We start from the raw sequence: 14,552 nt of genomic DNA on the forward strand, positions 1-14,552 counted from the left end.
GTTTTCCACTATCATTTGCTCACATAAACCATCTGCCCTCTTTTTCTCTGTTTATCTTCTTGGCCTCCTATGATTTCGGTGTTATTCCGTTTTAATAAGACACTGAGTTCTCTAAGTCTTTTATCATGTTGTTTCACCTTTGTTTTCCTCTTTTTTCTGCTTCATTATTCTCCATAATTGTGTCTTCTATATCGCTGATTTGTTGCTTTGTTTCATCCATCCTTGCTGCCGTGGTATTCATTCAAGATTGCATCTCAATTATGGCATTTTTAATTTCATCCTGACTAGATTTTACTTCTTTTATCTCCAGAGAAGGGGATTCTATGCTTTTTTCGACCGCAGCTAGTATTCTTACTATAGTGATTCTAAATTCTAGTTCAGACATCTTGCTTAGATCTGTGTTGATTAAGCCCCTGCCTGTCATTTCTTCCTGTTTTTTCTTTTGGGGTGAATTCCTGCTGAGTTCTGTGGCTCAAGTTATGCATATCATTGTGTTAATCCTCATATCAATTTCCTAGGTGTGCAAAATGGTTTGGTGCTGATCTACCTGTGTTTCAGGGATGAGATGAGCTGAGGGTCTCCATGCTGCTCCACCATTTTCAATTCTTTCCTCTTGGGGCACATTCTAATATGGCACCAAAACATTACCAGGGTACTAAAGCATAATTGAGAAAGTATCTAAAAGGAAAATCAATTACATGTTTATTATAGCTCTTCTTAGTGAGATTACAGTGTGTAGATTGCAGGAATGCTTAAACCATTTGCAACTGAGAGGAGACCCTGGGGGAGCTTAATGAGAAACACAGATGGTCACTAAACTGCCTTCTAATGAGAGCAGGACACCATAACTGCAAGGATCATATCCTGCCAAGAGAAATATGCAAATATGGAGCAGCAGTGAATTATCTTGGACAAGAGAAGAGAGGCTGACCTAATCTAATATAGCTAAAACACCTGCTTTTTGAAAGTTCATTTTATGCTACTTCACTTTCACAAAATACCTACAGTAGTACCTATTTTTGCTAACAGAAATCATCTGGAGAGATTTTCACTTTTACAAAAAAAAAAGGCAAAAAATAAAATAGCATTCAGCATCTGTTTTGCAGTGAACCCTCACAGAAACAGCATGCACCCCAGGAAGTGAGAGGGCCCCACCTAGTTCCTTCCTTTAGAACCACACTCAGCATTTCAGTATCACACTACCATAGCTTTGAACTGTGTCTGTGAGCATCTGTGCAGTTGCTGGATATTTTTTGTGTGTATCTGTCAGCAAGATGGGTCCTAAGGTATCAGAAAAGCCTAAGAGAGGTTAATTTTGGGGTCTTGGAATGCTCAAACAATTTTCCATATAAATTAATCATAACTGCTTATTCACCTTACACCATTTCAGCTTACAAAAGGTTTCTGAGGACACTCTACCTACAGACAAGCAGGGGAAACCTGCAACAGTCTTAATTCTATCATTCCCAAACACAGTGATTGGTGCCTTCTCTGAATAAATGTTTAAAGATAAGTAAAGAAGACTGGGTGCAAATGATTAGCATGCCCAGGGGCACTCCTGTGTTGGCATGGTTTCTGTGAGCAGCAGCTGAGTGATGAGAAAGCAGGACTTAGACAATCTTGGGAGAGATGACGCTATTGAGGCAGGAACAGCTGACAAGATGAGAAATGTCAAGACAAGAACTTGTCTTAGGAAGAGCACTCTGCAAGACAAGACTGTCCACACACATGAAGGATGAACTGGAATGGAAGGAAAAAAAAAGACAACAGGTGTGGCTATTCTAGGGTATAGGTGAACCTGGGCTACAGAGAGAAAGGAAAAGAACAAACAATATTAGAATTTTTAAATTGTCTTTACATTTATTTTATTCACAACAGAATTTGTGAATTCACATTCTTTTTATACTCTTAGCCTTCTCTAAGCTAAAGAATACTATTTTCTTATAGCATTTAAAAATTATTTTAGATGTCACTCTCCAGATGTAATAAAATCTCTTTTTAAAATGGAGATACAGTGTAGAGAATAGTGTAGTCTGTGTTTTACAAAAGGGTGTATAAACCTTTTCAATTACTTTTCATATGGTGACATTATCCTTTGTTTTGCTTTTCCCCACAAAAGCACCTGGGTCTAATGTTTTGGGTAGTAAATTTTTACCTGGTAAGATATAACCAATGTATTATGAAAAATTCAGCATGAAGCAAAGTGATTATTTTTACTCTAGATATTTTACCATCTCTGGTACAACATTACCAAATAAGGATGTTATGGATAAGACATAACACAGGTGATAAGGCTAAAGAATTCTTGCCTCTTGATTGGCTGTATTCAGCTTGTCTTCCAGCTCTTCCTTCAAGTTTTCCAGCTCTTGTTGAAGTTGACTTTTATCCTCTTCCAGGTTTAGTTTCTCCTTTTTATACTGTTCCTCTAATTCCTTAGGAAGAGACATTTTTAACCATTAACAAAATTGCAAACATTGTATACCTCAAAGACTCCAAGAAAAAGACTACTATTCTGTTTTATATTTTGATATTTGCTCTTCAAATTAGCCTTATTGTTAATTAATAATATTGGAGTTATTAGTCAACCTAACTAATCCTAAGGGATTAGATTCTGTCATTCTGAATCACTTATGATGTGGTTAAATAATTATTTTTTTAAAATGATAAGAATATTTGACTGGTCTAGATCAAGCTGAGTCAGTAACAGGAATGTATGCTATAAGTGATAATGTGGGGAGATAAATAAAAATTCTAACTATCTCTTGAATATAGAATTATTTTATATTTATATAAAAAGAGTCAAAATCCAGTAACATTTCTGGAACATGAGAACATAGTCAAGAGCTACCAAGTACAAAATTAAGGCATCTAAAGAAACAATGCCAGTAAAACTGATACTTACTGAAGAACACCTACTATCTGGCATGCTACTTGGGAGGTGTACTTGGGATACACAGGTATTAACACATGGGGCCTGCCCTTAATTGGTTCAAGGTAACAAGCAATTAAAGAATATGTGATTGGGGCGCCTGAGTGGCTCAGTCGGTTGGGTGACCGACTTTGGCTCAGGTCATGATCTTACAGTTTGTGGGTTCAAGCCCCACATCGGGCTCTGTGCTGACACCTCAGAGCCTGGAGCCTGCTTCAGATTCTGTGTCTTCCCCTCTCTCTGCCCTCCCCTGCTCATGCTCTGTGTCTCTCTGTCTCTCCATAATAAATAAACGTTAGGGGCGCCTGGGTGGCGCAGTCGGTTAAGCGTCCGACTTCAACCAGGTCACGATCTCGCGGTCCGTGAGTTCGAGCCCCGCGTCGGGCTCTGGGCTGATGGCTCAGAGCCTGGAGCCTGTTTCCCATTCTGTGTCTCCCTCTCTCTCTGCTCCTCCCCCGTTCATGCTCTGTCTCTCTCTGTCCCAAAAATAAATAAATGTTGAAAAAAAAAATTAAAAAAAAAAAAAAAAAAAAAATTAAAAAAAAAAAAGAATATGTGATTAAAATTAAATATCCATAGGGACTACAGGAGTGCATGGATGGAGAACTGGTAAATTCTATCTTGGTGAGGAAACCTTCACAGATAATGCAATTCCTAAGTAGAGTTTGAAGGAGTGTACTAGTAAGGAACAGAGGTGAAGCAAGGGGGAAATATAACATGTTCAGCAGAAGAAACCCGTGCAAAAACCATGGAGGTACAAAAGAGCCTGGTATGTTACAAGCAGTTCAATATTCCTATAGTGGAAGGTGAGAAGAGTAATAAATGCAGTTCTGTGGAGCTCCCAAAACAAACTCTGGGTTTGATGATTTGCTGGGATTACCCACAGGACTCAGAATATAGTTGTCCTCACAGTCATAATTTACTTTATAGCAAAAGGATACTAAGCACATTTAGCAAAGGAAAAAGGCATAGGGGGTGAAGCCTGTAGGAAGCCAGGTACAAGCTTCCAAGAGTCCTCTCACACAGGACTCTCTAGCAAGTTGTGACAATAATGTGAAATGTTGTCTTCTAGTAAAGTTCATGAGAGACTCATTGCCTAGGTTTTTTATTCGGGGCTAATCACATAGGTACCACTTGATTACCATGTGCCAAACACCCAGACTTCATGAAGGAAAGCGGATGTTCAGCAGAAACCATATTGTTTGCATAAACACCTTAGGCACATGAGCTGTTGTTATCAGGGAATGGTGGAAACCCTCCCGAAATTCAAGTTCCCAGGTACTAGCAAGGGCCAACCTTGCACCATGTGCCTTTCTAAGGATAGCAGCTTCAGGCCTGCAATGGTAACTCTTTTCTGCATGGATTCTCTATGTATTCACTTTCTTTCTTTTTCTTTTTTTTTTTTTTTTAATTTTATTTTTCAACGTTTTTATTTATTTTTGGGACAGAGAGAGACAGAGCATGAACGGGGGAGGGGCAGAAAGAGAGGGAGACACAGAATCGGAAACAGGCTCCAGGCTCCGAGCCATCAGCCCAGAGCCTGACGCGGGGCTCGAACTCACGGACCGCGAGATCGTGACCTGGCTGAAGTCGGACACTTAACCGACTGCGCCACCCAGGCGCCCCCTATGTATTCACTTTCAAATGGGGTGGGTAAACTCAAGTTTTGAAAAAAAATATAATCCTTTTTGATAACTAAGTAATAAGGAATGAAGAAGTCACCTTTAGGTAAATGTTCTTTAAAAGAACATGTGACATGAGGCACCTGAGTGGCTTACTCATTAAACAGCCAACTTCAGCTCAGATCATGACCTCGCAGCTCGTGAGTTCAAGTCCCGCATCAGGCTCTCAGATGACTGTGCTGACAGCTCAGATGGAGCCTGGAGCCTGCTTCAGATTCTGTGTCTTCCTCTCTCTCTGCCCCTCCCCTGCTCACACTCTGTCTCTCTCTGTCTCTCAAAAATAAATAAACATTAAAAAAATAATAAAAGATAATGTGACATTGGAGAAAGACTATTCTAAAAGGAGGCTGGTCTGAGCTGAGGCTCAGACATGAGCTAGCTAGGCAAGAGAGGAATGAAACAGCAAGTGATAAGTTATTTTGAGAAAAGGGAAGGGGATAGATAAAGCTATCATGAGTTTTGACTATGTTCACACACAGGAAATGCATGTCATGTGTTTTATAGCAACCACATTTTAAAGAAAGACTGCAAGAAATGTAAGTAGCTTAAAGCAGATTCTTAGGTGGCTCAGAAATTGAAATTCAGTGGGCAAGGGTATAATTAAGAGAGAAGTAATGAGGCAAAAATGATATTGATGAAAGATGCCTAGATTCTAGCACTTAGAACTTAATATAGAGGAGTAAAGAGAGGCAAAAAGCAGAACACCTGCAGGTTAAATATCACAATAAGGGAGAAGGCTAAGGTGAATAAGGGATGTAGAGATGAAAAAACAAAACAAAAAATAGCTATGGAAGAGCTTACTGAAGCAGCAGTTACCACTGAATACTTCACTACAAATCCCTGAACAACTGACACAGACATACAGAGTCAGTAAGCGTGTACATGCACCACGTAATTAAAGCTGTACAAATTCGTTCTGGAATAGTGAGCTGGCACAGAGAAAATAACAACCACAATTTTGAGAAATAACATGTCATTAATATTTGTCTCCAGCTACATAAACATATAGTAGCAGGTTTAGACAGAAATAACATTTTAACAGGAAGTTTTATTTGAGTTTTTAATTAAGTTCAAGTGTTGAATATTTTTTCCAACTAGTTGTGTCACAAAAGGAAGAGACATAGAGGCTAATCTCTCAATTCATATCCTGCTTCTTCTATATACTAGGTTGGTGGCACTGAATACATCATTTAGGTTTATTAAAACTATTTCACCACCTGTATAATAAAAATGACATTAATCTTCAAGCCTTAAGTAATGAGGAGTATACAAGAAAGCTCTTAATAAACTCTAAAAAGCTATTATGTAAAACATACAACAATCATCATTAATACATGCTTTTATGTGGTGGTTAAACGCCTTAGAGTTTGACATCTGAAACCTGAGTTCAAGACCTGACTGATTCTTACTAGCTGCATGTGATTGAACAAGTGTTTCACCTCTCTTTCCTCTATCTCCTCTTCAGTAAAGCAGGTGCAAAAATTAAACCTATGAGTGTGGCGGGAATTAAGTAAAAAAACAGATGGAAAACACTATTGCAGCGCCTGGCACACTGTAAGAAATACTAAAAACTAACATTTATTTATCACTATATGCTAGGACATGTCTGAGTTCTTAACATTTTATTTCACTTAACCTTCACAGGAACATTATAAGATGGATCTCCTCTTCATCTGTCACACGAGGACAGGCATGGTTTTTGAGGCCCAAATTTAGGCAGCCAGTGAACAAAGAGCTCAGTGTAAATCCCAGATCTGTCAGACACCTTGTTTCTTCTACTATGCGAAAGGAAACATCTACAGGAGAATAAGTGCTTCAGCTAGTTGAGACTTCCCGAGGAGCACACTTAAGACAGTGTCTCATGAAGAAACAGCTCAAGATCAAGGGAGTATTACCATGGCTCATACAAAGTAGGAATGCCTCCTATCAATTTACACACAGGAGATAACAAGAATTTTTAAGTATATTACTCTCTGAATCATGATTTACAGATTATGAGAGAGCAGCCATCAGAATGAAGTAACTTATTACTCTACAATATGGGTCATACTGGATCATTACAGAAACCCTTCCAGTTCACGATGCAATGCTACGTTGAATTTATACTCACCGCTTGTAGTTTTTTCTTATCCTTAACTGCATTACTGTGGACAGCTTCAATTGCCATGTGGTGCTTCCAAGCTAATTCTTCCAAAGTCTTAGAATGAGCCTCATTTAATTGAGCAACCTCCCCTTCCAATCTATTTTGCAGGTTTTTTAGCTCCATCTCATAATATTCTTGCTGAGTTTTCTTTGCTTCATTTACTTTCTAAAATTAAAGCAAATAAAGATCAATAATTACACCTGCTTTTTTCATTACTGCTATTAGTATTCTGAATACTCAATAAATACATACATTTGAATGAACTGAGTACTATGGAATTTAGACTTTGGACATGAGATTGCATCATTGGTGTTCTCAGAAAATGACAGGGTAGCACCGACAAAATTAATAATTTTAACACAAGTAATAAAACAGGCTAGGTCAGAACCAAGTGTGAGTTAGCACATCTGTGAGCTTAAGACAGAATGCCTTCCTGTATGTCAAAGCTGTACACAAAATGGCTTACCAATTTACCACTCAGATGATATTCAATACAATTTCACTGAGTGCCAATTATATGCCTTTTAAGCAGTCATAGTCTGGAAAAAGGCAAAAGACAATGGAAATATAATTTTATACATTCTATGAAAGGAGTGTACATCACACATTGTAAGAGTATACAGGAAAGGAGACTAACCTGGATGGGGTGGGAAAGGGTGTGTGTGTGTGTGTGTGTGTGTGTGTGTGTGAGAGAGAGAGAGAGAGAGAGAGAGAGACATACATACATACATACATACATACATCAGGGAAGGCTTTCCAGAAGAGAACATCTGAGCTGCTGATGACACATTCTCATTTAATTCTCACAAGTCCATCACGAAATGAAAGAGGAGAAAATTTCAAACCTAGATCTGGTGTCAAAAACCTGCATTCAAAACCATTTCCAGCATTTTGAAAAATGAGCAGTAGCCAGCTGGGTAATGAAGTTCAGATAAGATAGGAAGACCATGTAGCTGAGCGGTGTGGACGGAACAGCAGATATGAGGCTGGCAGTGGTAAGGAATGGGGCTCAGCAGGGAGCATGAATCAAATGATGAAAAAGGGTCTTTTATGCTAAGGACTCTGACTTTTATTCTGATAGGAATGAGAAATCACTGCAATTTATGTAACTGACATATTTTTAACAACAGTCATGTTGACAGTAGGCTAGTGAGCTGAGGCAGGGAGAGCACTTAGGAAGCTGTAACTGAAATCCAGGCAACAATGATCTAAACCTAAACCTAGAATCCGCGAAAGGGTATGAAGGGATATGATGGAATAAAAATATATTAAGGGAGCAGAAAGCCAAGAGGACTCCCTAACAGATAAGAGGGTTAAGGAAACAGTAATCAATAACAACTGATTTACCAAGCTACACACACAGTAGTGCTATTGGTTGAAAAAAGGAGTGGGGGAAAAAAAAAGTACTTCTGAGGGGAGAAAGTTCTAGGTATGCTGATTTGACACGTTTGTGAGAAACCAACATATCTTGTGGGAGTTAGACACACAGGGCACAAATTTAGGGAAAAGATGGGGCCTAGGCCAACAGATTTGGGAGGGATCACTTAACAAGTGACAGCTGATGTTACCAGAATGGAAAAGCATATAGAATGAGGTGAAAATGCTGGGGAATGTAAATGGTAAGGGAACAGACAGAAGGAAAGCTCACAAACAAGACTGCAAGGCCAGGCAGGCAGGAGGAAAATGTGGGTGAATGTGAAATACCAAAAGGGAGATGTTGTAAATCAGAGAGAAATAAGTAACACTGTTGGATGAGATTCATCAAGTCCAGCAACCAGGATGTCCCCGGAGGCTGGGGCAAACACACATTCTGTGCAGTCGTCGTAAGAGAAACCACATGGCACTCAGGTAAGGCATGAATGGGAGGTGAGCAAAGGGCAAGGAGATCAGACTTATTTTTAATATGCCTGGTTGTTGAGGGAAAGAAAGATTCCAGAACTCCCACTTGATATCTGAACAACTGCAATAAATATTCAGCAATTACTCTACAAATGATAGGTCTTATTTGTTTAATCTAGAAATTCAATATGTTGGTATATGAATTTTCAGAGCTCAATGATTGCCAAAAGTTTTACCGAAATTTCCTAGGTGTATAGGCAAAAATACATTTCATCAGTACAAAAACATATGATCAACCACAATGTACATTCCACTGAAATAAGAGTTTCACAGTTTCTGGTTGAAATACGTTGAAATGTCTTAAGTTTTTACATTATAAATTGTTAATAATATTCTGAATACATGGGAATGCCAGCTGGTGCAGCCACTCTGGAAAACAGTATGGAGGTTCCTCAAAAAACTAAAAATAGAACTACCCTACAACCCAGCAATTGCACTACTAGGCATTTATCCAAGGGATACAGGTGTGCTGTTTCAAAGGGACACATACACCCCCATGTTTATAGCAGCACTATCAACAATAGCCAAAGTATGGAAAGAGCCCAAATGTCCATCGATGGATGAATGGAAAAAGAAAATATGGTATATACAGATACAATGGAGTATTACTCGGCAATCAAAAAGAATGAAATCTTGCCGTCTGCAGTGACATCGATGGAACTGGACGGTATTATGCTAAGTGAAATTAGTCAGAGAAAGACAAAAATCATATGACTTCACTCATATGAGGACTTTAAGAGACAAAACAGATGAACATAAGGGAAGGGAAACAAAAATAATATAAAAACAGGGAGGGGGACAAAACAGAAGAGACTCATAAATACAGAGAACAAACTGAGGGTTACTAGAGGGGTTGTGGGAGGGGGGATGGGCTAAATGGGTAAGGGGCACTAAGGAATCTACTCTTGAAATCATTGTTGCACTATATGCTAACTAATTTAGATGTAAATTTTAAAAAATAAAAAATTAAAAAAATCTGAAAAAAATATTCTGAATACATGTACAATAGATAGTCCAGCTTTATATCTTTTTCCTCAAAATAAAGACAAAAACTTACTAGAATTAAGAAATGGACTGTTATTGGAGCTCCTGGGTGGCTTAAGTTGGTTAAGCATCTGATTCTTGATTTTGGCTCAGGTCATGATCTCACAGTTTTGTGAGTTCAAACCCCATGTTAGCTGCTTAGGATTTTCTCTCTCTCTCTCTCTCCACGCACCGCCCCCACTCTCTCTTTCTCAAAATACATAAACATTACATAAAAATTGACTGTTACTGTGAAGTAGAAGTAAACACTTTTTAAATCAAATCTGAGAAAACCGAACTTTTTTTCTTTTCCTTTCTTTGTTGTGGGACAGCAGGTGGGGGGCAAACTCTACTGCTTTTTACCTTCTCCAGTTCCAAAATCTGCTGCTTCTGCTCTTCATCCAGACTCTGAGTTTTGCTTTGCAAAAAAGCTCTTTCTTCTTCAAGCTGAGACAATCTCTCATTGGTCCTTGATTTTTCTGATTCTAGATCTTTAATTGTAACCTCCTGGGTCATCTGAGTCGCTTGAAGCATTCCAATATGACCTATACCCCAAAAAGAAAAACTCTGCAATTTAAAATTTGTTGCACTGTGGTGTAAAAGTTTATATTCAATGACACACACTTAATACCTGAGTGAAATAAATAGTCTGCATGTACAAACAGTACTTTGGTTTGTTCACCGTATAAAATGGAAATATTTACCATGGGAATGTTTCTTATCCAAGTAGAATCATTTAAATGAGGAAAAGGTCTATTTTCACATCACTGCATCACTGTACCCAGGACCCTTTTTTAAGATTGCACACTAAACAAGCTGAAGTAGAAGCAACTCTCAGAGATGCATGTAAAAAAAAAGCCTTGGGAGTCAAACAAAGAGGATGGCACTACAGTGCCAAAATGAGCAATTTGTTCTTTTCTAATCTCTTTTTCCAAATTCTCACATAAAGAGAAAGAAATTTAGGGGCGCCTGGGTGGCTCAGTCGGTTGAGCATCCAACTTCGGCTCAGGTCATGATCTCACAGTCTGTGAGTTTGAGCCCGCGTCGGGCTCTGTGCTGACAGCTTGGAGCCTGGAGCCTGCTTTGCATTCTGTGTCTCCCTCTGTCTCTGCCCCTCCCCCACTCATGCTCTGTCTCTCTCTCTGTCAAAAATAAATAAACATTAAAAAAATTTTAAAGAGAAAGAAATTTGTACACAGGTAGTAAATATGGAAGGCAGTGGTTTGGTTGAAACTGAATTTGTTTTAGACAAGAAACCTGATAAAGAACTAAGGTGGATTAAGAGATTAAGTCAGCAAGTTATCAAAGAATAAATAAATGACAACAACAAAAAAGGGGGACGGGCAATAAGAGAGACAGAGAGATGAAAAATGAGTGTGAGATAAAGGTCTCAGAAAGCATGTGTTAGGTAGGCCAGTGGTTCTCAAAGTGCCCTGGACCAGCAGACCTGGGAACTTGAGCCCGCAGTGAAGATCATCTCAGACCTGCTAAATCAGAAGCTCTGAGGCTGGAGCCCAGCATCTGTGGTTGCACAAGCCCTTTGGGTGATTTTCATACACACTAAAGTTGAAAAACTACTACTTAGGAGAACGGTCATCTGGGAATTCACAGATGAGCCAATCAAATCAAATGACATTCTCTTTTTAAAATTTTTTTTCAACGTTTATTTATTTTTGGGACAGAGAGAGACAGAGCATGAACGGGCGAGGGGCAGAGAGAGAGGGAGACACAGAATCGGAAACAGGCTCCAGGCTCTGAGCCATCAGCCCAGAGCCCGATGCGGGGCTCGAACTCACGGACCGCGAGATCGTGACCTGGCTGAAGTCGGACGCTTAACCGACTGCGCCACCCAGGCGCCCCTCAAATGACATTCTCAAAGAATTACTTCAAATGGCTTCATCTGGCACACTAAACACTTGGGCAAAATGTAACTTCAGAACTGACATGAATCACCCACTTCCTCTAGTACAGGTTATGAAATGAGAACATTAGCCATATTAGGATGGGCAACTCAGCTTTAGTATGTAAATGATCCTTATTAATAAGCCAAATGAAATGAGGCACTATAATTCACATATAGTTCCACTAATTTAAATACTTTAAAACATGTTTTTAAAGAACAAAAAACTTCTTAGAATGCTTCTTTGTTCTTTTAGTGAATGATTTATTGGTGATAAAATACCTGCTCTTAATTTTTGTATAAAAATATATATTCTTAAAAATAAGTTATTATTTGCTTATCTTATGATTAAAAAGAAATTAGAGTCCTTTAAAATATTTAGAATCTAAATAATGTTAAAGTATGAGAAGAGAAGGCAAATTTTGTCTTGAGTAAATATTTTAGTGTTGGTTTTAGCTAAGGAATACACCTAGAACTGTGGTCACACATACTAGCTTTGAGGACAAGGTCTGAAGCCTGTTGTTGTAAACGTTCTCTGGCCGCTGCTAGCTCACTTTCCACTTCCTTGTGCTTGCTTAGTAAGTCCATCTCTCCCTCTTTGGCATCATCAAGCTGTTTTTGAAGAACCTAAGAATGATCAAATAGCCATTACTAATATGCAAGAATGATGCAAAGCTAATTAGCTAAGCTAATGATGCCAATTCACTTAAATTACAAGCATCAACTTTCTCGTATTCAAAAGTCACAGTTAATAATACCTAGTTTTAAATCTGTTTTGATAACACTTAGAACTTACCTTCATAAATCATATGACCCAATCATGAAAGGCTATTCAACCTTTTTTAATCTACTCAAATGCTGCAGATATTAAAAACAGCTATGAAATTTTCTATACCTATTTTCAGATTTAGAAAACAATTTTTTGATCACTGTGCAGACCATTATTAACAAAAGTAAAGGAGAAAACATAATTAAAACTAAAGCCCAATATTTTAACTCTCCCAAGTCACTTGTGAAAAATATCAACACATTGTTTCAATAGAAACCTTTCTTTATCAGGTTTCAAGTTATCTTTATGGGCCTTTAATATCTGAAATTCTAGTAGTAGATAATAACTACAGAGTAGTAAAAAGTTGCCCCTTTTTTGATTTTTCTCACAAAGGAAAAGCAAAGAAAGCAAAATGGGAAAAAAAAGTTAAAGTAGTCTAATTGAAAAGAAAAAGACAAAACTGGGGAGGGAGAGAGAGAGTGGGTATCCATAGGTTGAAAGTGAGAGGCTTACCTGAACATTGTTCTCTGCTGTAACAAGTGCTATCTGAAGCTTTTGGCATTTGTCGCGAAGACTTCCAGCTTCATCCTGTACCATCTGTAACTCTGTCTTCAATTTTCCTATAGTTTTTCTTAAAATTGCTTCTTGTCCCTGAAATTCTTTTCTAAGATCAGCTTCCTTTTCTTTGCTAGCCTGGAGGCTTTCCGCTGTAAAAAGCTGTGACCTTTTCAAAGTATCAAGCTCGTGCTCATAAAAGGACTGAGCTTTATTCAACTTGCCTTCATAATCCTCAATTAGCTTTTTCCGTTCAAGTCTTAGCTCTTCCAGTGTTTTGTTTAATGTCTCCACCTCCACCCTGTGCAGTTCCTCTGCCTTCTCCTGCCCTTTACTGACCGAGGCACTGTGATCCTGCTGGGACTTCAACAGCTCTTGGATTTCCCGTCTATGAGCAGTTCGCAAATCTTCCAATGCCAACCGTTTGTCTTTTTCAAACTGTACTTGGAGTTGCCCAAAACTCCGTAATCTTTCCTCAAATTTCCTTCTGATCTCTTCAACCTCTCTAGACATGGTTACTATGCGTTGGACATGCTGGGCTTCTGCACAAAGTTGCATGTCCTCGACTCTGTGCTTATAAGCTTCAAATTCTGTCAAAGCCTGCTGCTTCATTTTTATGTGGTCTTCTAATGATGCTTCTAAAACCTGAATCTTTCTCTTCAGGTCTAACTCCTCTGTTACCTTGCTTTTATACTGCAATATTTTTTCTCTTGTTTCTGCAAGAATCTGTTGGATTTCTTCTTCATGAGCATCTTTGAGGGCCTGAATTGCAGATTCATGCTCATCATTTTTAGTATTTAAAGCATATATTACCTGCACAGTTTTAAAAAAGGGAAAGAATTGAGCAAACCATGTTCTGTTCTTACTGGAAGTTAATTCTTCCATTTGGATTGATATTTTTCAACACACAAAATTGGGTATGGTAAATACTAAATACTGAAGCTTCATGCATTGTTTTAGATTCATAGATTGATTTACATAGCAAAGTTTTACCTTAGCACAACCTGAAAAGTTGCATCTGAAGATTCCACTATAAATGAAACAGTGAGGAGAAAAGAGACAAAGGAAGCCTAGAAGAAAGGAGCTCTCCATAGGGTCCAGTCTAGTTTAGGGTGAGGATCAGCAGAAAAGCCTCAAAGTATCTGCCTTACTCTAGTGCTTTGCATGAGTGGAAGTTCTAGGCCTTAAGTCTTCTTAAAGGCTCTTTCATCTGTTTAATGTCTGGTACATTCTAAATTTAGAAATTTCCTCTTCTAATTCTCCTATGGTCAGTTTTTAAAGCTGATCCTCTTCTCTCCAAGTTCCTAGTGGTCTCCTTACAAAATCCAGTTAGTACTTTTCTGCTCACATATTAAACACTATAGTTTTACTCACTGCCTAATTTTCCCTCTGAATCCAGGCAAGCCAGGGTTCTAGAGCCAGAGTATCTGGGCAAAGGTCTTTATTTTCATTTTAGTCCTTGGATTTTAATGATTCCATTGACATTTCCCCAACCTTAATTACAAATGACAACATACTCCCTTTGTAGTGATGCTTCCATTCTTGTATGTTCTTTGATACCCTCCATCATACCACTGTGGCCAAACAGTACAATATTCATGACTATTACTTAAGGCTTACAGGTTCACCCACTTTCTTCGGAAGTAAAGAGA

General features: G+C 38.4%; 1 protein-coding gene across 6 annotated transcripts in view; it reads right to left on the minus strand.

Moving 5' to 3' along the window:
• The window catches only part of FAM184A (family with sequence similarity 184 member A), a 130,435-nt gene that overhangs the window by 69,868 nt on the left and 46,015 nt on the right, over window positions 1–14,552 (minus strand). For all 6 annotated transcript variants that reach the window (XR_006299043.1, XM_043592214.1, XM_043592216.1 and 3 more), the window contains exons 2-6: window positions 12,859–13,713; window positions 12,068–12,203; window positions 10,040–10,221; window positions 6,722–6,919; window positions 2,310–2,432 (exon numbers count right to left, since the gene is read on the minus strand). Coding sequence is in view for 5 of the 6 variants with exons in the window: in XM_043592214.1 (XP_043448149.1) it covers window positions 2,310–2,432; window positions 6,722–6,919; window positions 10,040–10,221; window positions 12,068–12,203; window positions 12,859–13,713 (1,494 nt within the window). In the remaining variant the exon portion in view is untranslated. The remainder of the gene's footprint in view (window positions 1–2,309; window positions 2,433–6,721; window positions 6,920–10,039; window positions 10,222–12,067; window positions 12,204–12,858; window positions 13,714–14,552) is intronic.

This window comes from Prionailurus bengalensis, chromosome B2 (assembly GCF_016509475.1).
Source record: "Prionailurus bengalensis isolate Pbe53 chromosome B2, Fcat_Pben_1.1_paternal_pri, whole genome shotgun sequence".
In the NCBI taxonomy this organism is placed as follows: domain Eukaryota; kingdom Metazoa; phylum Chordata; class Mammalia; order Carnivora; family Felidae; genus Prionailurus; species Prionailurus bengalensis.